We start from the raw sequence: 24,168 nt of genomic DNA on the forward strand, positions 1-24,168 counted from the left end.
ATGCCATCATGATCAAAACGCGCTTGAGTGTTCTGACTGTGGCCTGGGTCCCAGTTTGAAACTGTTGGGCCAGTGTCAGAATGGTTTGGATTCTGGTTGTATCTGGGTATGCCAACCCCAAGTGAGCACCGAGTATGGCCCGTAAATATGGTTGTATTGGACATGGTTGTAGGAGTAATTTTTGCAGACTGAAGGTAAACCCTAGTCAATGTAGTAGTGTTAGTTGTGTATGTTGGCTGCAAAGGCAAAAGCGGCTTGCTTTTCTTAGCCAATCGTCCCAATAAGGACATATGTGGATGTTTTGCTATATGTGCCCCTGGAGAAGCTTTTATAGGTGGATAACTGTCCTTGATGTTTATAGGAGGACCCTGTGCCCATGGAGGCAGACCTAGCACTTTGTTTGAAATAGGGCCGACGTATGGACCCACAGTAGGTGGGAGTTTGTAGGGGCCCCAATGGTTTTGCAACATTAGTGTTTTTTTCATTTTTTTGAAGGGCTGGGTCTACCCGAGGGCCACAGAGGTGCTCTTTGTCAAAGGGAAGATTAAGAACTACTTGCTGCACTTCAGTTTTAAAACCAGAGACTGAGGCAAGCATGTCTATGTAAGAGAAGGCTGGCATTTATTTCTATAGAAGCAGTGTAAGAGTCCAGTGCGCATTTAATGGAGTTATTAGTGATTCGATTCCGCTCATTGAATATTTCATATCCAATTTTCTTGTATTCCTCTGCAAGATGTTGGAGCAGCCCCTCCATTTAATTGTGTTGTAATAGCGGGCCAAAAGAGCTTGGTTGTTGGTGATACGCCAATGATTTGCAGACTGGACTGCTCTCCTCTTTCCTGAGGCGTTGATACGTTTTGACTCCTGGTCTGGGAGAAGTGCATCCCCAGTTGTTTAGAAGGTAGAAATTTTCATTGCCTTAGCTACTGCCAAGGAGTCTGGGGTTAATTGCCCTCAAATATATATAGGGTCAGATGGTGCTGCCTTATATTTTTTGCCAGATCTTGGTGTTATTATTCATGCTTTTACGGGGTCTTTAAAAATGTCATCTGCATGACATAGAAATCCTATGAGTGGTAAATACTGTGACCCCCTTTGAGCAGCGGAGTGTGTCTAAAAGAGGACACTTGATATGCTGCACCTCTGTCAATCAGGTCTTGATAGGCTAAAGCATCATCTGGGGGATAGATGTGTGGGATAATGGTATGGGTCAGTATCCCCCCTGTGGCTATATATTATAAGCATCCCATGGATCCCTACGATGTGTATCTTCTGGTATATTATTATCCACATCTATTATCGGTGAATGAGGAGACATGTTGCCTGCTTCAGAATGTTCTGGTGTAGCAGGTGGTGGAGTGGATGCTGGTTTTAGAGAGGTTGGGGCAGGAATGTGTAAAGGGCAATTGGCAATGTCCTTTTTCTTCTTTTTGAAAGGTTGAATAGGAAGGTCTATAGCCTCTTCGAAAGACAGCTGTCTTTTAGAGGGTTGAGGCTTTGCCGACTGAAGAATAATCTTCTTTGTTCTGGGTTGTTTCTTAAGTTTTTTTGCGTCGGATTGATCCTTTCCTGCATAACATTGAGGATTGGTTTGGGTAAATGTTTCGGTTCGAAGGTGTAAAATTTCAGTGCAGAGGAAAGTTTTGGTTTCGGTGCAGGTGTGCTCTGAGCCGAAGCACAATGTCCCTTGTCTTTTGGTACTGAAGTTATTGTTCGATCTGTCAGTGCCAAATCCAATTTCGAGGAGGTGGGGGCTTTTGCTGTAGGCTGAAATTCCGGTGCAGAGGGCAGGGCTTCTGAGTCTGTATGTCGGTTCTCGCCATGGCCTTTATGCAGTGGCAGAACGTGAGCAGTTTGCTTGAACTGAGCAGATTTTTTGGGCTCCAGATCAGAGCAGTTGTACTCATGATCCAAACATTTCTGGGCTGACTCCAGGATGGCTGGGTCTTGTTCGGTCTCTGACTCGGAATCTTGGATGGATAAAGATTCTACATGGGCTGCTGATGCTTCCTCTTCTTCCTTCTCTTGTCGACCAAAGATGTACAGTGTGTTATCTGTTTGTCTGACCGGCATTTCTTAGTGACGCGCACTTTGGTCCCGAAGAGGTTTTTTTTTTTAGATCGGAACGACCTACAGGCCTCAAAGGTGTCTTCCCGATGGTCGGGTGAGAGGCACAGATAGCAGACTGAAGGCTGGTTGGGTATTTGGAATGGCAATTCAGACAAATGGAACAATCTGTCAAATTCGAATAGGCCCAGCAGGACGTGGCCCACAGGCTGTCAAGGCAAGTCGAAGAGCCCAACATGCAAACTGTTATTTTGCTTGGAACGCAACGGTAACTACGCGACTGAGCCAATACCGCTGAGTTAGGGTCGACTGGTGAACTGAAGGGAGCCGAAAGGATCTCGAACCAGGGCACAAAAGAGTACATCCAAACATGTTGGTGGAAAGAAACAATCTAACAATGGAGTCTATGACCATGCAAGTATCACCAAAAGGAGGAGTCACACAGCCTTATGACTCAAAAAACTTCTTCGACCAAAAACAACTTGCAATCAGCCACGTCCAACACTAGATGGCCTTGTATATTGTTGTCTTCAATAGACCTCTTGCTGAGAGGTCTTGAAGGTAGGCACCACACCCTTCTGTTGATTCATCCAAAGCGACCACGAAATGTGAGGCCTACTCCTGCATTCATTGTTGACATCCACGATGGGAGAAACTCTCTCAATCTGTGAGGTACTATTACTTGATTATCCCCCAAAAATATGTTGCTCAAGCTCACTAACTTAACTCTTCTTGAATAGGCTGCATTTATAGACAGCAGAATGGTATAGGGTCCATGCATGCACACATGATACCAAGAAAGACTTCTAAGATGCACATTTTCACTTCAGGCTGCTTATGTAGTTGTCTTGTAATGCACGGAGAGCAGATTGCCAGTCGCTCAACTGACAAGTTTTCACCTTTTGCATTCATTGTGCATCGGAGTCTTTGAGCTATTATCAAAGAAGATTTGTGTTTGTTGACAGCAAGTACAAGCTTTCTAACCAGTTTTTAAAACGGTAACTGAGGTTTTACTACAACCTAGAGAGGCACTCATGACAATCCATTCATTTTGATAGCAGGAGAACTGGTGTCCTAGCCATCTTAGGTGGGCTGCAGCTCGCTTCATGCACTTTGTAAATATTCCGGGGTGGATTTGAGGTTGAGTGGGAGTACGCAGCATCGACCTTGGTGACCGACTATCTAGTATCTAAAAAGCTCTGGATGAATGGAATATAGAAATATGTATATTTGAGATCTAAAAACAGCATGTAGGCGAGACAGCCATTCTGAATGACTGTTTTCTTAGGAATATAATGAAATAACAGGAGTCCAGAATGAACTTCTATTCTTTCATGGCTTTATTTTCTATTAACTGTAAAAGCTCAGGTTGTGAGGTTCCTTTGTTGCTGGTTCTATAACTCCCTTCATAGCTTGTTGAGACTCTCTGCTTTAACAGGGGTAGATGGCTGTGTTTAAATATGGGCAGTGCTGTTGGATGATGCTGATGTCCCCCCACAGTGTGTACAAACGGATTTATATCCAGCACTCATGACTGTGGCAATTCTTGCCTATTCATTTTTAGAAAGCATAGATACTGCCACCTACAGGGCACCTTGTGGGGAATTGAGGTGGTAGCCAGTGCCTGAAGATTGTCAAGGATGTTGAGTCTGGACTTATAGACCGTGGCGGCTACCATGTATGGAGGGTGGGGTGGCAAAAAAATGAAACCGACTTACCTTCCGAAGCGATGTCCTACTTCGGTTTCCGGTAGGCTCCAAAGTGGGACCCAGCAGCAAACTCCCCTAACTAATCCAGGCGCTGCTCTCACCAGCATGAGAACAGTGCCAGGAATGGCAGGAGCGGCCTCACTCAGCACTCCTAAGAGCACTGGAGGCCTGCGCGTTCTCTAACGCAGATGTCTAAGACAGTTAGGTTAGAGAACTTTGAAATGCGTATGTCTGGCTGGCTATGGCAAGACAGCCGGCCAAACAGACATGCTCATGTTAAAGCTCACAGCTCCCTGCTGCTGCCACTCAGCACAGCAGCACTGTCCCCACCCTCTCAGTTCAGGAAGGGTAGGTTGCTGAAAAAAAAGGTAATAAACAAAAGTTATACCATTTTATTTTTCAGCTCTGGCCTGGGGCTATCTTAGTGGGGTGACACTCCTCCACTCAAACGGAGGAGCCGCCCCTGCTTTCAGACTGCCCTCCTCCTCTGCGTTTTGCCTGAGGCTTGTTGCATCTTTGGACCTGTGGTGCCCTATTTGATTGCTCTTACAACCTGTAATATTGGTGTTATAGTTGTGGCAGGTATATAGGGTAAAGGGTTTGCGATTCTGCAGTTGGATGTTGTCTATCCCACTTATCACTGCTTTGTCTATTAGGTTATTTCAGTTCTCCTTTTTCATTATTTGTATATTGGTCATCATCAGATGTGTTCTTGCGGTAGTTCAGAGAAAGGTTGGACTTGCTGACATGGAGTTGGATAACATAACATGTATTTGTAATGTGCACATTTATCCAGAAGGGTATCTTGGTGCTGAATAACAGGTGTTTGTTACCCAACTCAATGGTACTCATTTTATCGACCTCTGAAGGATGAAAAACTGTGGATCAATCGGGATTTGAACCTGTGACCACAAGGTCAAACACATGCCCTTAGAGTGGAAACATTAGTCCACTAAGGCACCAGAGGTGGATGTGGTAGTGTATCACACATCTGTGGTTTTGCAGCCTCAGACCTGTAATCTGATTGTGGTGATTTAGAAGCAGTTTGCTCTGGAACAGGTTGCTGGACAGGTTGAGGTTCCGATACTGCTGGAAATCGTGTGTAAAAGGCTGTTATCATATGGCGTATATCTTTTATAAAGCCCACTGGCATTTTCATAATTATTCGCTCACAGACTAATATGGGTCATAGTGGCGATAAAAGTGTTCACACTCTTCCGCCCATTACTGTTCTAGATAACTCTAGCAATTGTGTCAAAAGATGCAGGTTTGCGCTGTGGGAGCTTCTCTTGTTCTTCTGTGCTCTGGGTTATAAATAGCCCAATAGAGGTCCTCTGGGTCGGAACCATTTCCTGCCTCAGTTTCAATGAGTTTAGACACCTGTTAAAGTGAAACTTTGCTTGGCTAAGTATATTCAGCGCATAGTTCCTTTGCCTGCTCGTCTTTTGGGCATTTTGAGATTTCCATCAACTCTGTCAGTAGTGAACTGAGTCTTCATCAACAGATCATTCGTCAACAGTGTCTTTGTTGATGGGTACATTGTCAAAGGAGTCTTTGTAATAGACAGTCTTTGTCGATAGTCACTCCATAAGCAGGGTCGTTGACACCCTGATGTCCCTGATGAGGATGTCAAATGGGCTGATGTACATAGAAGAATAAAAGTAGACTTCAGTTTTGGCATCTTTTTCAGGTCGAGTCTGGGCAGCGCATGCGCTGCTCTGCGACACATGCTGTATTGGAGCATGGACTTGAAGCTCCGCCCACTCTCCGACCATATTTTTCATTGTCTTGTTTCACTGTCCTTTGTAAATGCTGGCTTCAGATTCATTAAAAGGCTTGTTAGTCCCTCCTTAGTACCGCCTTGTCTTAATTTGTAACCTCCCATAAGGACGGGCCCTTTTACTTCTGTTACACGGTATGGCTTATTTAGTCTGTAAGCACTATTTTCTTTAATGAGTTTCTCCTACTGCAGGCACAACATGCTTTCCTGAACCATTCAGCACACCATGCGAGCTTTCACTTTACGAGCAACCTGGGACAATGGCGGCCGCTTCTTTGAAATTAAATAGGTTTCGCTTTTACAAGAGTTTAAGCTATTGGCATTGTAAATGACAATACCTTTTATTTATGTGTTAATTATCAAAACAGATAAATAAAAGGCATTGTCATTTACAATGCTAATAGCTTAAACTCTCGCAAATGCAAGACCTATTGCATTGCAAAAGCTGGTTTGTTGTGGCACGAGACGTTAACCAGGGTCATTAATGGTACCACTGATGGTATCAACACTGACGATGGCAATACCTCTGCCTTATTTACCTGAGAAGATGAAGGTCACTGGACACTACCTTCTGTGCTCCTAGTTCCAAGAAGTTTGTATGCAGTTCTTCTTGACGCTCAGGTGAACCAGAGCGACATCATTTTTATTTTTGAGGTCACTGATATGTGCTTTGACACTTTTTTCTTGCCTTCCCAATTAGTTATGGAACATTTTTGTTGAAATGTCTTGCAAATTTAGCAGTCTTCAGCTGTACCATCTAGGTATACACCAAAAATGTAGGATTTGTGCGGGTCTTCTGAAGAGACAAGTTTCTCTACAGCCAACACATTTTAAAAATTATCCTTCTGGGTGATTTTTTTTCTATAGCCCAATCCAGAGGTGATGGAGGAAGAAAGCCGATACTTGCAACCTAAGGAAGGGTTTAAGTGAGTTTTAAGGACAACAACATTAGTAATTTGTTTCTAGTGAGAGCAAAGCATTGGGGCTCTCTTTCCACATGCACACAGTTGAATTCTGAGGTGATATGGCCTCTGGGAGGAGCGAGGCTGAAGGCACTCATCTCTTTGGCTGAGGTTTGAGTCTTTTCCAATGAGGTGAACGTGCTATTAATGTGACACTGCTTTAGGGTCCTTCAGGCAGGCAGTGCCTTGTAGTGCCATTGTAAAGATACGGTGGGACTCTGACCTCAACAACAGGGAATGATCAGCATGTGAATTCATGAGAGATATAATGCTAGAGAACCTAGATTTTGATCAGACAAATACTTCAATACAGTAGCTAAATTGGCCTTTTTTTGAAGCCTATACTCACACTTAAAAGAACTAAGTTATTGCTTTCTCAAATCTGGACCCTTCCCTGTCCCTCAAAAGCAATGCCAAGAAATAATGAAATACTGTTTCGTGGGATAGGGCACATTAGCGCCTACATACGAGGACAGCAGTGAAAGAGCACTCCATTTTAGGGATGTGTCCAGGACAAAAACAGTAGCTAAGTGAATTTGGTATGAAAAGTGGTCAAATCCCTAGTTTGTAAAATTAATAAATTTTTTTGAAGAACTATAGGATGAAGAGGATGCCAAGTGGAAGGGGGTGAGTCTATGAGGATATAAAGAAAATGACACAAGTTTCAAAAAGCTGTTAGGCAAGAATCAGTTAACGTTCTTTAATCTGAACAGAAACTTTAACAAAAATCAGAGACCGAACTTATGGGCGAGGGCGCATGAAGAGGACTTCCAAAGTTTCGAGCCTTTTTTAGGGTTGTGGAATTTAATAAAATATCTACTTGTCCATTGGGCAGGTTGCTTCATAAATCTACTTGTCCTGTACCAAAATCAACTTGTCCCTTTTGTGCCATGTAATGCGGCGACAAATTATGGCAGCAATCTCATTATATAGGAGCTCTGAAATTGCCTCTTATTATGCCAGGGCTCCTACCATAGTAGGGTTTGAATACTAGCAATTCCCTTATGTTGTCACGTTTCTGCAGATCTACATACAGGGGCTGAAGGTATGGTAAGCAATAGTTCCAGGGTTTGAATGCCCTTTTGAGTCTGTGCAAACCTACTAACTTGCAGGTTTTAAGGATTTTCACCAACTCTTCTCTAATCTTTGCCCATACTGAGAAAGGATGGAAATTTACTCCTGACAATGGCAGACATAAAACTTCTTCCAGGGTTGGGGGAAAAATTGGTTGGAGTGAAAGTGAACTGCAAACACTCAGATTTTCTCATGAGCAAATCTACACCTGCATATTTGCTCATGCTACAATGCAGTTCATAAATATTTTCTAGGAGTACTATTTCTTGGCCTACTTCTGTAAAGTCTTGTGAACTCACAAAAGTTGTATATCTGCACTTAATGCAAGGACATGGAGGCACTTTTGAGACTTTATTTAATAATTGGTCCCCTAATTAGGTCTGGTGTTCACCATGACCTTTTGCGTTTATTAAACTCTGTCTATCTCTCTATCTGCTAGCTTTACTGTGAGTGACAGCATTCTGTTCTTTCACAAGGAGCATATCGACACATTTGTTTTGTTCAGAGCCAGGAACTACTGTGGAAATGTGGGCTTTTTTAGACCAACAACTATTTTTGCCTTTGCCAATGTTTGCTATAATGGTGAGGGCCCGGCAGGCCCAACACGAATAAGGTTTTACAAAAACCATGCCATAACAAGTCCCGCATCGACAAAACCAAGAGGCTGACCAACAATTTCAGACCTACTGGTTTTACCAATGCTTGTTTATTTTTATATTTCCCATCATCTTATTAAAGCTGGTTATACTGAATATTTTTGGACAATACTAGTATACATCAACACATGTTAATAAATGTGCTGCAAAGAAATGGTACCTAAAGGTTTACAGTAGTTTAGTGAAATGTTTTTGCATTTTTTTGTGAACATTTTATTTTGAAAGCAAAGAATCCTCAATCTTGTTTTCAAACTTCTGCAAATATTTGCATCTAATCAGAGAGCATTCTGGGAGCATTATACATAGCCTCATATTGCTAAACATTGAAAACGTGTACACACATTTTTATACTGGAACCACTGTCTGTGCAGTCTGAGCTTACAGCATTTACTTAGAGCGCCCACCCTACTAATAAAGACTTTGCAGTAATGAACCATAAATACAAGTTTGAACAGCATTAAAAACATGGACACAAATATTAACTTAACAGCAAGCAATGCCTTTCCCTGATCCATAATGTGGTATTGTAAACTGGCAGCTAAAGGGCATTTGCTGCAGGGGGTTGGGCCTGCTTGTCCCAAGGACAAAATACACATGAAAGCTTGTTGCCCTTGACCCCAAACAATATGTCCCGGGCGTCGGGCTATAGGAATTCCACATACCTGCTTTTTCTTCATGTACTAACCACCGGCACCTGAATCATCCAATAACATATGCCAGACATCCTTAGGAATAAAGAAACTAGGACTTCAAAATTATCTGTCCTTTAACTTCCACTGAAGTTTTACTGGCTTGAAAAAACGGCTTAAATTCATGAGTTGGAAATCTATTAAAGAGCCTGCTCAGAAGAACTACGATATCTGGTAGGGGCAGAGAGATTTACCACTTGATGCGAAGTGACAGTACACCTGCAGCAATAAGACTAAATTAACTTATCACTGCCTACAGACATAGTGATTGGAGTCTAGAGATTTATCTAAGTGCAAAATTAGCTTCATAGGAAAGGTTATCCTTTTGTGCTAACATGTCATTATTGTGCATTACATCTTTTTATAGTGGGCTTTCAGTACTGAATACAAAAAAACCAACCTAAAGGTGCTGGCTGCCCACGTATAACACCCTTCTTGACTCGCTCTTCCCAATCCAGAACCTCCTTGTAGATCAGCTCTGAAAGAAGAGATGCTGTGAGTCATGGATCATGCATTTGGGTCAGTCTCAGCACAGAAACATGCAGAGGTGAACATGGCTAGTGCAAACATTCCAAAAGTTTATCAGAGTCGAGGTGATGCACAATATTCGTAGGTTTACAAGATGTTGAGAGAAGATATATATGTTAAAATTTTACTTGTGCCTTGCTGAAAAAAAGGATGCGGAGAGAGAAGACTGGTATGAAACCTGAGGCACATGAAGAGCCCAGACTAAAGGGCTTTGTACCCTGGTACAGAAAATACTATGTGGAGAATATTAAGTTTAAGAGGTAAAAAGAGCTTGAGTGTAAAAGCTTAAGTGGAGAGAGTTCCCAAACTGAGGGGTGATGCACAGGAGGGTTAAAAAAAAAATGAGTGAGACAGGCAGTGTTTGGATGAAAACTTATCTTCAGCCAACGAATTAAAGGTAGTTGCCCATGTTTCAATAGTGATGTAGAGTAATTACTGGGTCTGAAACTATACCTTTCCATTCCTCAATTGTGTGCTCTCTCTCGTCCAGTTGTCTGTCTGGGATCTTCGGTGGAGGCTGAAGGGGAACAAAAGGGTTCGTCAAAAGCATTATGCAACTGTTCAAGAGATCTGTGTGCATTCCATTCCTAACACCCAGTCTTTCTCCCTTCAAATCGTCTTTCTACTTTTTCTCCACTAAATCTACTTTTGTCATTCTTCTCTAGTCAAATTTGGTGTCCTACTTTTGTCTCTCAACTTTTCCTTTCCTTCCATTACCCTGTATCTGCACTCCTTACCCCATTCTTCTGCTCCATGGATACCGGGCACAAGAAAAACGTCACATTCAACACATGCAAGACCTTGTACTTGCAAATCCTGAATGAAAACTTTGGGGTGATGCTGGTGACAAGAGTTATACACTCCTCATAGCCGCACAGTCTGTGCACATTTACTGCCAGGGCACAGCAAATAAACATTGTACACAAGATCAGGCAAACTAGATATTTTGGATGATTGATGCATACTGCATACTTGTGCACTTCTAAGAGGTGTCCCTGTAATCGTGAGAGCCCTCACTAAACCATCAAACACATGGGCACAGCCAGTGGGAATGGAAAATACTCTGACAGGTTGAAGAACAAACTTACCGCTTCAGCTTCAAGAGGGTCATACCAGACGTTTATGTAGGGGTGAAGGAGAGCTTCATCCACAGATATCCGCTTTGAAGCATCAATCACTAGCATCTTGGAAAGCAGGTCTCTGGCTTGACTGGCTAAGCAAAAATAAAGGATAAGAGATTAACAATAATGATAACAGTAATAAGTAAAGAAAATGTTACTTTTAATTCTCCTACATTTGGATACGCTCTGAATTTTTAAACAGATTTCCTTTATGCACATGTTGAAAAACAAGCATTCGAAGTAAGTGTTATTGAATGATTATCTGAGCATGATGGCCTGAAGACGTTATGTCAGAGATCCCACGCAGCAGTAAATATCCATCAGAAGCATTGTGCCAACTGCTGCACTTTATACTGGAGAGCCTTTACAAGACTTTGCTATGCAGCCAAGTGAAAAAACAGTCACAGTGGTACAAGGTATATTACAGCTATGGCTTTTCTATATTACCCCCGTAGAGGCATTTTAAATTGATAGAGCCTTTTTTACATTATTGGTGGCAACCCCGTCTGATACACTAAAGTGATCACTGCTGGTAATCTTACCTTAGGTAATCTTGTCTGATATGCTCACTATTACAATAGCAGTAACAGTGGCTCTGCATGATATTCATTGAACAGAAGTAGCTCTTATTAAAGAAAAAGTTGAAGGCTCCTGCTTTAACCAGTGTGCAGAACTCCATAATTGGGACCCATTTATGTCAAAAAGTGCCCAGTCACAGAACAGAGAGGGTGGGAGTGTCAGGGAGAAGTCTGCAGCTAAATGGGGTATCTAACAGAAATTCTGATTTATTTATACATATTTATATGATGCAGACATTATCCAAAGGGGCTAGAGCACTTTACAACAGAAATATTTTGTTAAATGGAATTACAGATTGTTTAAAATTAGCAAATACTACCAATGATATTTACAAAGTCCGAGAATAACAAAAAGATAGACAGTTACAGAGAAACAAAATGTACCAGAGGTATATAAAGCAGTGAAAAAGTTGAAGTAGTGTAGATGTCTGTGCCAAGAACTGCTTGCCATGATTTAACTAAACTAATGTTGGGAGAGGGGTTTTTAGGTCCATTTGGAAAGTCACCAGCGAGGTAGTTGTGCGTACATGTGGAGGTAATGAGTTCCAAATTTTGGTTGGGCTAACTGAGAAGAATCGTGACATGAGTCGTTCCTTTTATAAAGGATGGGGGTTGTAGTTGCATTGCTTTGGTGTTTCGCAATGGTCTAGAGCCGCCTAATAGCTGCAGTATGTCTGCCAGGCAATGGGGAGTAGATGTGTGCACAGCTTTATGGGCAATGACAGCAGTCTTGTAAATAGTCCTGGCATCAACTAGCAACCATTCAAGAGTGATCAGAATAGGTGTAATGTGGTCATTCCATTTGGGCCTGTAGGAGAAAAGTGCTGCCTTTCGCCGATAGATACTTCTAACTGCTGATTCCTCACCTTTTGAATAAATAAATAAAGCCTCTCTGGTGGTGGATCTGTGAACTGGCTCAAACAAAAAATGTCCTCCAGGACCAAGCAGGCAAAAAATCACCTCTTGACAAACGTGACTGCTGAGGCAGTAGTGCTTTGTGAATGTTTGAATAGACACCTAAATAATTGCCTGACATCCAGGATGGACACTTTGCATGTCAATGTAGTGATAGCAGCTTTTGCCCTGGTGGAATGAGCCTGTAGCCTTCTGGGGGCTACTTTTTCACCGGTTTCTAGCAGATCTTTATGAGGAGAACAATCCATCATTTTTGTACTGCTTTAAACTTCTTTGCACCGGAAAACACTACGACGAGCCGATCATACACTCATCCTTCCTTGGTACTTCATGTAGAAACTTAATGCTATTTTAAGATCCAAATGATAAAGTATGTCTTCTTCTTTGGCAGGATGAGGTGGAGTAAACGTGCCTTAAGGGTGATAGTCATACCGACATGGAATGGAGTGACTCATTTGGGTAAAGATGAAGCCCTGTCATTAGAACCAGCTTGCCAGGAAAGAAGATGGCATAAAGTAGATTTATATAGAGAGCTTTAAGTTCGCTCATGCGTCTAGCCAATGTTATGGCAATGAGCAAAACTGCCTTTAAGGTCAGAAGTCTCAAGTGACAACTGCGCAGAAGCTCAAAAGGGGAACACATCAAACAAGTGGGGACTAAATTCAAATGTAAATGTAAATGTTGTAAGCTTGTAAAGCGCACAGCTGCCCACCAACGGGGGCGTCCCGGCGCTGTGGACCACTGGGGAACCCGTCCTGGCTATCCCTGTGAGATGGTCCCTTTCTGGGTATCTCCAAGGTGAAACCAGGCATCCCCGGCGTCTGTGGGGGGCCGTTGTAGAGATGAGGCAAGCTTAATGCCCAGAGTTGCCGAGTGTGTTCCTGGTTAGAGTAGGTACCGAGGCGAGAATTATCAAGTCCATTTTGACCCTGGTCCACGACCCTGCCGCGTCGGGAATTGAACCCTGGTCCATGGCCGATTCTCTGCTTACGGGTCTGCCGCCTCTACCTAGTGAGCCACACCTCCCACTAGAACATCACAAAAGAGTTTAGGTAGAAACAAATATTGCAAACCTTTCAAAAAAACCTCATCATAATAGGGGATTTGAATTACAAAGGCTCATCTGGAAACCACAAGAATCCTGAAAGAACCGACAAGTATCCCTTATCACTGCCTTAGACAAGTACCTGCTGGGCTAGGGACAGAATAAGCAACAAACCCTCCGACAACTTAGTCTGTAAAGGGTTAATTTTTCAGGTACCGCACCAATCCACACAATTGTCGAGTGGCTGGCATATGTTGATTTTGTGGAGAGCCACCATGATGGCCTGAACAACCTCAGGATGCAGGATGAAGGATTTCAACCTGTTGCTACTGAATCTCCAAGTATGAAGATGCAAAGTGTGCAGGCTTGGGTGTAGCACCCTTCCCTGCTGCTGTGACAGAAGATCCTCCAGAAGCAGAAGCTTTATCAGAGGCTGGATGCTAATGCCCTGGAATTTCAGATACCACACTTTTCTGCCCAATCTGGTACCACGCCAATGACTTTGGACCATTCATTCATGATCATCTTCAGAACTCTGAGCCGGGAAAGGCAGGAGTGGAAAGGTATAAAAGAGTCCTGAACTCCACTCTTAACAGAAGGCTTAGCTAAGTGAGAACTGATTGGAAATTCCAACATGCAGAAGTGTTGACATTGCAAGTCCTTGACTGTGGCAAAAAGATAAAGCTAGGCTTCTTTTCCCATTGTTTGGAGATGGTTTGTGCCATCTCCAGATCTAACCGCCATTCAAGATCCGTTAAATGCCATCGGCTGAGCTTGTCCTCCCTGGCATTTAAACACCCCATCAGGTGGTTCACTAGCATAGAAATGCCCTATCGGTCTAGCCACTTGCAGAGACACAAGGCTTCCTAGAAACAGGGCCCAAGACTAGGCTTTGCCCTTCCGTACCACATTGTATACATTTTAATATAATATTAAATGTTAACTTTTTCTTCTTTTTGGGGGAAAACTCCCCGCCTTTTCAATGTACTGCTAACTTTACCTCCCCTTAGCATTACCCAAACCTAAAACCTACATTTACTCCTTGGAGTCATGGCATTGTTTTTACACATTTTGTCTTTAGGCTTGAAGAGGTTTGATTTCTGTGTGAGTCGCTGCTCTATATTCGTTCCATGTACAGTGCTATTGAACGTTTGTGTATTGGTGTTTTGGTAAATGATTAGCCATACTCTGAGCCAGTTTTCTTTATTTTTGTTTGTAGGCAGTAGGTAATTGGATTTCTTCTGTGAGTGAGCTGATTAGCTGTTTTGCCACTACTTCGGCATTTGTTTTCCCTGCATTGAATGCATGCCATATGATTTTTAGAAGTATACCACAATCTCTTTTGGAGGTGGGGGTTTTCGGATCTGTTTGTTCATAGACACCACAAGACTAAATTGGTTTGTATTATACAATTCTTCAGGTAATTCCCCCTCGATGCCACGTTTTCAACTTTGAGTTGTGCACTGGCTTTGAGCAATTGGCTATCATATTCCTTTCCTTTTCAAAGCCTTTCGTAAGTTGTCAATGTGGTTGGACTAAAATTGACATTGTTTATTTGATCTTCCTATTTAATAACCTATGCTTTTTATATTGTTTTAGGAATTCTGACTTGTGCCGGTTTTTCTGTTTTGAATATAATTGTTCCCACTCAAAAAATCATTACTCAACATATTTTCTGTAAGTAAGGTTTACATGTGTAATTATGCAGATCTTTTTCTTAACTGTGACCACAGTACATGTCGCCAGTATATACCTCCACTCTTTTCGGTCCGTCTTTGGGTCTAATACAGTTTATTCTTTTAGTTTGTCTTGTAAAGCCTACACATTTTGTCCTTTGATCTTTATTTTGGATCATTTACCCCTCAACCTTCATTTGGCTACACATTCACTTGGGTGTACTTTTTCTTTGTACATATAGAAAGACTATTTTCTAATATTGATTTTCGTTCCCTGTCTTCTTCTAGGTGCTTCCGTCATATTTGTAATTTGTCATAGACGGTTATTCTTTGCAACACTTTTTGTCCTGATAATGGCCCTGGTCTACCCTATCGTTGGGCTAAAACACTGACCATCTCCCAATATTGTGGAGTGCCATAAGTGTATTTATTTATTATTGTTTCATACATATATTGTTTATTCTTTACATTCGTTACTTGCATTTCAGTATAGCTGCATTTTCGGCAGCCATTGTTTTCTGTATATATTTCAGCATTAAATGTGTTTCTCTGTAATTCATCAGTTCTTTTATTAAAACATCATGCATTACATTTACTTGTGTTTTCTGACATGTTAAGTGTTATGGCCAAAATGAAATTGGTGGGGACAATTTTCTTTGTTTATGTATTCTTTTCAACTTTTCTTTTCAATTGTCTTGAGGTATTTCAGAAGGTTTACTCTTTATGTGATAGACTTGACCATTTCTTTTCTTCTCATTCTAAAGCTTGTGCTATATATAGGTTTAATTTAATTGTATAGCTTGACACCGATGGGTGAAAGCTATCCCAAGTGAACCATAGTAATTTGTGTTAATATGTGAAAAAAAGGGCATTACACATTACCTACATATACATTATGACACACTCACAACGTATATGTGTAGTAAGATAATGATGAGTAGTACTTACCTGTCTCCCCACCACCACGGCCTCACTCCATCAGGACTCTGCTGCCAGAACACAGCTAGCCCAACAGGAACATCTAAATCGGCTCGGCGCAAACCACTCAACATGATCGCAATGGTGTACAGTGAGCTAGCAGAGAGTACCGCCGCCAACTGTCAATTGCATAACATCTCATCTAAATTCAGTGGGCGGACCGCCGTCAGCTTGACTGAGTACTTGGAACCGCCACCAGATGACGGTAGTACAATCAAGATCTAAATCAGGCCCTATTTTTTGTTCTATATCTCTCTTGCAAGTCCCTGTTAAAATCTAGAAAATAAGTTAACATTTCTATCTTCTAGAAATGCCATCATCTATTATATACAGACCTATCGGGTTTCTACACCGGTCCAGGACACTGAAGTTACCTCAGTTTCTGCCCTAAAGTAACTTCAAATATCAACTGACAAAGGCCACTTTAGGGGCCATATGTATGAAAACATTTTCCCATGGACACAGAATGGGTAAAACCCTTTGATACATATACAAAAACGAATGATGTTTAAATTATTGTGCATCATGCATAAAGCTTTCATCAAGCTGGGCCCGATATTTACAATGTATATTTGTATGCTACTGCCTGAACAGATACGAGCACTCTGCTAAAGCAAAGTTTCACAGGATTCAGAAATCCAAGAGAGTGAGGGTAGTTGGCAGAGCCTTCTCCTATTAGGTCACATGCCTTTGGAATAGCCTTCCCCTGCTCTTTGTACCAATGATACCCCAAAACCGGTCCTAGGATGCTTGTTTCCAGTCCAGGGAGAACTTGGCCTGGCAGTTCAGGCTGGACTGTTCCCACTGGGCACAGGGTCAAGACTGATTTGCATATGGCTGGGTTCAAACTGCAATGGCTTGGTGAGCAAAAAAAAACATGTATTTAGGCCCAGATCTCTGTACTGGGGTGAATTTACGACATTGTTCTGCATTCTTTCCATCAATTGTTTTTGAATGATAAACTTCTAAGCATCAACACATTATTAAAAACATGGCTTTATCATTTGTAATATTGCATCTTTCTCAGCTCGTTTCTTATGATTTTGTAGCCTTTACCTCTTAGTGCCATGGCACCTGTAAGGCAGCAGGGCGCTCTAAGAATGTAATAATAATAATAAAACCTTTTTCTGTATAAGCATCATCACCCAGTATGCCCTCCTTCCTGAAGCATGGGTGTCCATTTCGGTTGTATGACTGAACCACGGATACAATTATATCGCATGCATCAACAACACTGTCTTTACCGCAACCACATTTTTACCATGCATGCCTTTTTACAACGAATTTCATTGTAAAGTCATGACTGGTAAAGGCATATGTGTGGTAAAGATCACACCACAACTCCCCTGCCCTGAACCCTAAAATCCAGTCCCCAGCCCTGCAAACCATCCCAGCCATAAAAACTACCTGACTCCCCGTCCTGAGCCCTAAAACCCAGCCTTAAATACGACTACAGCTCCCCCGCCCTGAGCCCTAAAACCGGCCCCAGCCCTAAAAAACGGCCCTTTCCTCCCCGCACTGAACCCTAAAACCTAGCCCTAAAAAATACCCTGAGTGCAGCTCCACGCAACAATAAATCTGGCCCCAAGTCCTAAAAACTACCCCTACCACTCCCTCGCAGAGCCCTAAAACCCAGTCCCAGCCAGACTTATCAAGCTGCATTCCCACCCTTCCTGTTCCTCTACGCAATCTTCCCGCCCATCTGCTCTGAATGTAGAGCATTGAATGCCTTTACCATGAATATGCATGGTAAAGGCATATGGGTAATAAAGGCAAGCATGGTAACGCTTGCGGGGAAACGGAATAAGAGGTTCAGCCTGTGTTGTAAATGCAGTTTCCCTGGCCCTTGATCCCATTTGACTTATTGGTTTAGGAATTTTCGCATGAAGCCAAAGTGTTGTATTGTGCATTTAAGTTATGTATAGAACATTTGGGTTACTTTGTTCTATCATGAGCATGTCATACTCTGTATTCCTTTGAGTAGCTCCATGGTGATGGAACTGCATGTTATAACTGTTAATTCAGTGCTGGTCAGTTTCCCCTACTGAGCCAGCTGGATGGATGGGACTTTAACCTTGGAATAAACTTACTTCAACTTTACCTTGAAACTTTCCTTTATTGACCATTTAACTAATTTTACACTGGCAACGAGCTAAGGAGTATTACCCAGTGCATCTTTAAAGAAGGTCTTCAAGTCCCAACATCTACATATTTTTTTTTTTTAGAAAAAGCAGTAAATCAGCATCACATTTCAAGCAACAACTTCTTCATCTCATCTCACTTCAAACAACATCCTCTTCACCTCATCATTCTGAAGGTGTCATGTGATTGAACTTTTCTCATAAATTGGGATATTCTTTAATGTGGATTGGGTGCACTCGCCTCACTTCCCATACTTTTTTGCTTTATTTAATTGGGTAATTTCGACGCGGGCTCATCCACTCATTTATCTGGAAATTTATGGGAATTGGGAGCAGTTGCCGCACATTGCAATCGTTTGAGGATTACACAATTTAAAATATTGGTGCGGGCTCATCCTGTTAGCCTCGTTTTCTCCTTCAGAGGTTTGACTGTTAATGAATGCTTTGCTGACTGGCTCTGTGTTCTGCTTATCTGTTCTTTGAGCAGCATCTGAGTGACAGTGCATAGCGTTCTATTTCATTTCTTCACTGGCAGCGGTTTGTGTGTTTTACTCTCAAGCCCAGAACACATGTTTGTTGCTGATATTTGAAGCCTGCTAGCACGCGCTGCTTATTGAGTCTACACGCTCTGCTGGTCTATTTCATTAATTTTAATTGATTTTTCAATCTTACTTGCGTGCGCTGCTGAGTTAGACTGCACGCGCCCTTTGTCTACTGCATACATTTTAAAACAAAACATCATACCGTCTCGTCACGAACCACGGAGTGTTGAGAGAACGCTTCGCACCTTGTTTTCTCTGCATTCTTCTCCTGTGATGTGTTGAATTTAGGAGTCTACGTCTTTACGTTTGTTCTTTTGACACTGCAAGATGCCGAACGCGTTACGTCCTCTAAGTGGCTGCCATATTGGTTAAACTTCAGGACATAGTTTAACCCTTTTCAGCATTTCGGCTCTCATATTACTTTGAGATGTTCCAATATTATTTATTTTTATAACTTTGTGTGTTACAAGTTGTGCACAAATAGCGACTTGTTTTATTCAATATTATTTACTTGTTTAAGTTTTAAACTTCAACAATTTCCTTTCTTTTTCAGGTTTGACAACCATTTGAATGTCACAACTTTATTGTTCACAAAAGTCATTGCGTACAAAAGATCAATTTTAGAAGGCAATACTTTACAGAAAGCTACGGTTTAACAATATTATACGGTACACTATGTTATTTTATAGATCAAATTAATTTTTATGCTATTTTTCTCACAACCAATTGCATAAGTTCTCGCTTTCTGCATTAATCTAGTTGTTCCATACATTGTCTTTCAGCCATGCAAAATGTGACTACCTCAGCTTTTTTCTCAACATCCCCTGGTGATCCACCCATTAAATGGTCCAAATGGAAAAAAGTGTTTGAAAGATATGCGAAAGTATGTGGGACAAATCTCAGTGCAGAAAGAGAACAGCTCTCCTTTTGCATTGTCTTGGTTCAGAAGGCCAAGAGGTATTCAATCACCTACCCTAAACAGTTTATTCTAGTCTAAATGAATTTGAGATTTGCATGTTACAACTTGACAAGCATCATTTACCCAAAGTGAGCACGATTCTAGAACGGTATCATTTTGATCGCAGATCTCAAAATGAAGGTGAATCTGTAGAGAACTATGTTACCGCTCTAAGAAAATTAGGTTCATCATGTTAAATTTGGAGTTTTATTGGAGGAGAGGATAAGGGACCAATTTATGTTAGGTTGTAATGTTGAGAATGTTAGAGATGATTTATGGCAGAAAGATGAACCTTCATTAGATGAGGTCCTTATAATTGCCAAACGAATTGAGCATTCTCTAAAGTGTGTAGAAGTTCTAACCAAACGTGAATCTAAGGTTAATAGTGTTCATGTATAAAAAGGCTTTGACAAAGGGAAAAATGTTAAGAAATTACATTATGTGAAACCAGAAGGAAAAAACTCACACTTTCCAACCAAAATGTTACAGGTGTGGGAATTTGGGGCATCTTGCTAATGATATGAAGTGTCCGGCTCTTAAGGCTACTTGCTCAAATTGCAAAAAGGTTGGACACTATACTGCAGTGTGTAAAGCTAAGGGAAACAAAGGCAAAGTCAACGCCATTTACCATGATTGTGACACTGATTCTGATTGTGGTTCAGAATTGGACTGTGGTCAAATTGTGTCACGAGTAACAGACAATGGGAAGAAAGGTCCCTTAGATGACCTGTTTGTTGAAGGAGGCTGAACCAGGGTACTTTTTGATTCTGGAGTCAAGATCACCATTGTGTCCAGACAGTTTTATGAGTGTATATTGAAAAACAAAGTAAAAATTTTGAAGGCTGACATCAAACCCTGTGCCTATGGTGGGGAACCCATCAAGCTGTTAGGATACTTTAGGGGATTAGTGGAGTATAAAGGGAGATACATTTCAGGGAAAATATATATTTCACAAAAAGGAGATAGCATCCTCAGTTGGTCCAACCAGAGAGATTTGAGTGTGATGTTGGACCCAAAAAATGAGCCCCTAATCATATTGAAGGAAAAATGTACATGTAAATGAGGTAGCCTTAAAGCAAGAAAAGGAAGATGAATACATGAATATGCTAAAAAAAAACTTTCCAACAGTGTTAAGTGAGTTAGGATGCCTGCGTGACTATGTACATAAGATATGACTGGTTTCTGGAGCAGTGTACATAGCTCGCAAAGTACGAGGAGTACCTCTTACTGTGAGGGATGAAATGAAGTCAGAATTGGAAAAATTGAAAAGCGATGGCAAAATAGAAGAGGTGGAGGGTACCCCATGGTTGGCTCCGGTTGTAGCTGCCAGGAAGGCCAATGGTAGCCTCCACCTCTGCATTGATTTGAGGGAACTTAATAAACAGGTTGTTGTTGATAAATATCCACTTCCTAAAATCTCAGATATGCTTATGTTGTTGCATGGGGCCAGAGTCTTTTCTACCGTGGATCTTAAATCCGCGTATCATCAAATAATGCTAGATGAAGACTCCAAGGACCTAACGGCGTTTATAACACCATTTGGGACTTACAGATTCATAAGACTTCCGTTTGGCTTGGTATCAGCAGCCTCTGTATTCCAAAGAGCCTTAGAGAAAGTGCTAAGAGGTCTTTTGGGTGTAAAAATGTATCAGGATGATGTCCTTATATAAGGGAAAGATGAAGAAGAACATAACAGTAGGCTTAAGCAAGTACTAGAAAGATTTCATCAACACAACCTCACGGTTAGATTAGATAAGTGCAAGTTCAAGAAGGCTTCTATCAATTACTTAGGCCACTCAATATATGGTGAAGGTGTAGAACCTAAGAGTGATTTGGTGGATGCCATACAAAACTTAGCGTCTCCTGCCAACAGGGAGGAGCTCATGAAGTTCCTAGGGATGGCTGAATATTACAGCAAATTTGTAAAGGGTTTTGCCGGCAAGTGTGTTAACATGAAAATGCTGTTGTGCAAGGGAGTAGACTTTGTGTGGTCTGACAAGTGCGAGACTGAATTTAAAGAAATTAAAGAACTACTTAAAAGAACTCCTGGATTGAGAAGCTTCGATCCCTCCAAAAAATCAGTTTTTATCACTGATGCAAGTATGAAAGGATTAGGTGCAGTTTTGCAACAAGAAGATGCTAATACTGAAGGTGTTATACTTTTTCTTTCACGGAGTCTCCGAGGAGCGGAATGGCGCTACTCGGCTATTGAAAGAGAAGCCCTTGCGGTACATTGGGCTGTGAAGAAATTTAAGAATCTATTGTGGGGAACTAAGTTTGTTGTACGTTCAGATCACAAATCACTATGCGAGGATTTTAAAAAGAAAGGCATTGATGCTACTTCTAGCAGAATCTCCGAATGGGTGGTTGCGCTTCAGGGTTATGATTTTGAAGTGAGATATTTACCTGGAGCCAAAAATACCATAGCAGATGCTCTTTCAAGATTGGTGTCCCATGATGATAACAAATGTAATCTGGAAGACGATCTTAATGAATGGGTGTGTAGTTATCATTACTACTTAAGAAAAATTGGAATAGGAAATCTAAGGGTGATTGTGAAAAGTACTGGAATGTCAGACATGAGTTATCGGAGCATAATGGTTTGATATTTAGAGGAACTAGATTGGTTCCACCCGTGGTACTTCGTCAAGATTTATTAGGTCTTGGCTCATGAAGGGCATCAAGGTATGTCAAAAACAAAAGAAACGCTCAGACTTAATTATTGGTGGCCTGGTATGGATCTGCATGTCGAATGTTTAGTGAGAGAATGCGTACTTTGAGTGAGAAGTGTCTAAAACCCAGAACACAACCTATGGTTGTTAGAGAGCTCCCAAGGAAACCATGGGAAGAGATAGCCCTTGATATTTTGGGTTCTATGCAAGGCAATAGTGGTGTGGTCTTTCTTTTTGTCCTCATTGATATGTATTCCAGGTGGCCAGAAATTAAACTCACTAGGAGTATTAATACAAAACATGTGATCCTGTTTCTCAAAGAAATGTTCAGTAGTGAAGGATTGCCAGCAATCTTATTAACCGATAATGGTGTTCAATTAGTCTCTAAGGAGATGGAAGAATTTTGGGGAGTAGCTCCTTCAAACACAAAAAAATTTCATTATATCATCCAGAGACCAATGGCATGGTGGAGCGCTTTAACCGAGTCCTTAAGGAAACTATTTCCATGCAAAACAGAGTAACCTGGATGGGAAAGAGGAGGCGAGTAAGAAGGTAGAGATCTATAGAATTTCTCCACATGCTGTAACTGGGAAGACCCCTTTTGAATTGTTTGGGGGGGGGGGGGGGGGAGAGAGATCCAAGCACATGCATAGCACCTCATTGGTTCAATAGGGCTGCATCTGAAAGAGAGCTCCCATAGAGATAAAAACATCAATGTTGTTTCAGAGGCCACACAAAGTGATAAATGTTCTGACTAATGCTATAAAGACTGAAGATTCTCGTATTTGGAATCTTAATAGGATTGTTGTCATCAATAATAGTGCTGTGATTCATGGTGGATACAATACTCATTCCTGGAATTCTGCCTCACCAGTCACTCCTTCTTCAGCGTCATGGAAAGAAGATGCAAGAGTGAGTCTCCTTAAGGGAAGAAGAATGGTAAAACAACCCTCAAGATTTAAAGACTTTGTTATGGAGCAAATGGAGTAACTTTTTTTTTTTTTTTTATTTGTGTTCATCATTTTATGGCATCTATTGTATTTTTCTTTGTTGTTCTACTTGTGTTTTTGATATAAAGAGGGAAGGTGTGCAGTACTGTGCATGTAAGTTAAGTATAAAACATTTGGGTTACTTTGTTCTATCATGAGCATGTCATACTCTGTATTTCTTTGAGTAGCTCCATGGTGATGGAACTGCATGTTATGACTGTTAATTCAGTGCTGGTCAGTTTCCCCTACTGAGCCTGCTGGATGGGTGGGACTTTAACCTTGGAATAAACTTACTTCAACTTTACCTTGAAACTCCTTTATTGACCATTTAACTAATTTTACACAAAGCTTCTTCTAAGGCCTGCTGTTTCTTTTTAAAGTTATAATCTCAGTGTCTAACACGTTTTTCCTGTTGTCATCTTTTAATGACCTTGTAGGTTTGATTGCTTTAGAAGTTAATAACGCCTCTGAAGCCTTTCAACCATAATGAGACTTAGGACCTTAGTCAATACTCTTTGCAGTCAGTGTTTTTAGACTCGGACTCAGAGGAATTGGATTTCTCAAACTTTTCCTCACCTGAGAAAGATACTTTGACTCACAAAGAAGTGAAAGACACTTTATCCACGGCTCAAAGCCTTTCTGATAGAGGCACTGAAGGGTTCATTCTCTTGCACGTCTTTAGTAAATTATGTTATGGAGACACTCCAAAACCTCGACTTGATGAAAAGTCCATAACCGACAGAGCCAATATATTGTGTCCAATTATCCGATTCTGTAACTGTGGATGTCCTCCAACCAATTCTATTTTTGGTCAGTATGTTATTGTTATATTAGCGCTATTCTCTAGTGTTTTTATCTTAAAAAGAGAACAGGCATGCCATTCTTTGGACTATTACACAATACAAATTGAATGCTTATCATTTAAAGCACAAATTCTTACAGGAGTTTTATATAGCACACACTTGACCCGAAGGTATCGGGTATCAGAGAGCTTTACATGAGCACCAGTTGCATTACATGAGGACACATTAATTTTTGTCAGGCATGGGGAGATTAAGTGATTTGTCCAGAATCATAGGATGTTACGC

General features: G+C 41.3%; 1 protein-coding gene across 4 annotated transcripts in view; it reads right to left on the reverse strand.

Moving 5' to 3' along the window:
- The window catches only part of MAPK8 (mitogen-activated protein kinase 8), a 273,704-nt gene that overhangs the window by 21,414 nt on the left and 228,122 nt on the right, over positions 1 to 24,168 (reverse strand). For all 4 annotated transcript variants that reach the window (XM_085608772.1, XM_085608770.1, XM_085608771.1 and 1 more), the window contains exons 10-12: positions 10,554 to 10,678; positions 9,919 to 9,982; positions 9,338 to 9,415 (exon numbers count right to left, since the gene is read on the reverse strand). In XM_085608772.1, the coding sequence (XP_085464898.1) occupies positions 9,338 to 9,415; positions 9,919 to 9,982; positions 10,554 to 10,678 (267 nt within the window). The remainder of the gene's footprint in view (positions 1 to 9,337; positions 9,416 to 9,918; positions 9,983 to 10,553; positions 10,679 to 24,168) is intronic.

Source organism: Triturus cristatus, chromosome 1_2, assembly GCF_964204655.1.
Source record: "Triturus cristatus chromosome 1_2, aTriCri1.1, whole genome shotgun sequence".
Lineage (NCBI taxonomy): Eukaryota > Metazoa > Chordata > Amphibia > Caudata > Salamandridae > Triturus > Triturus cristatus.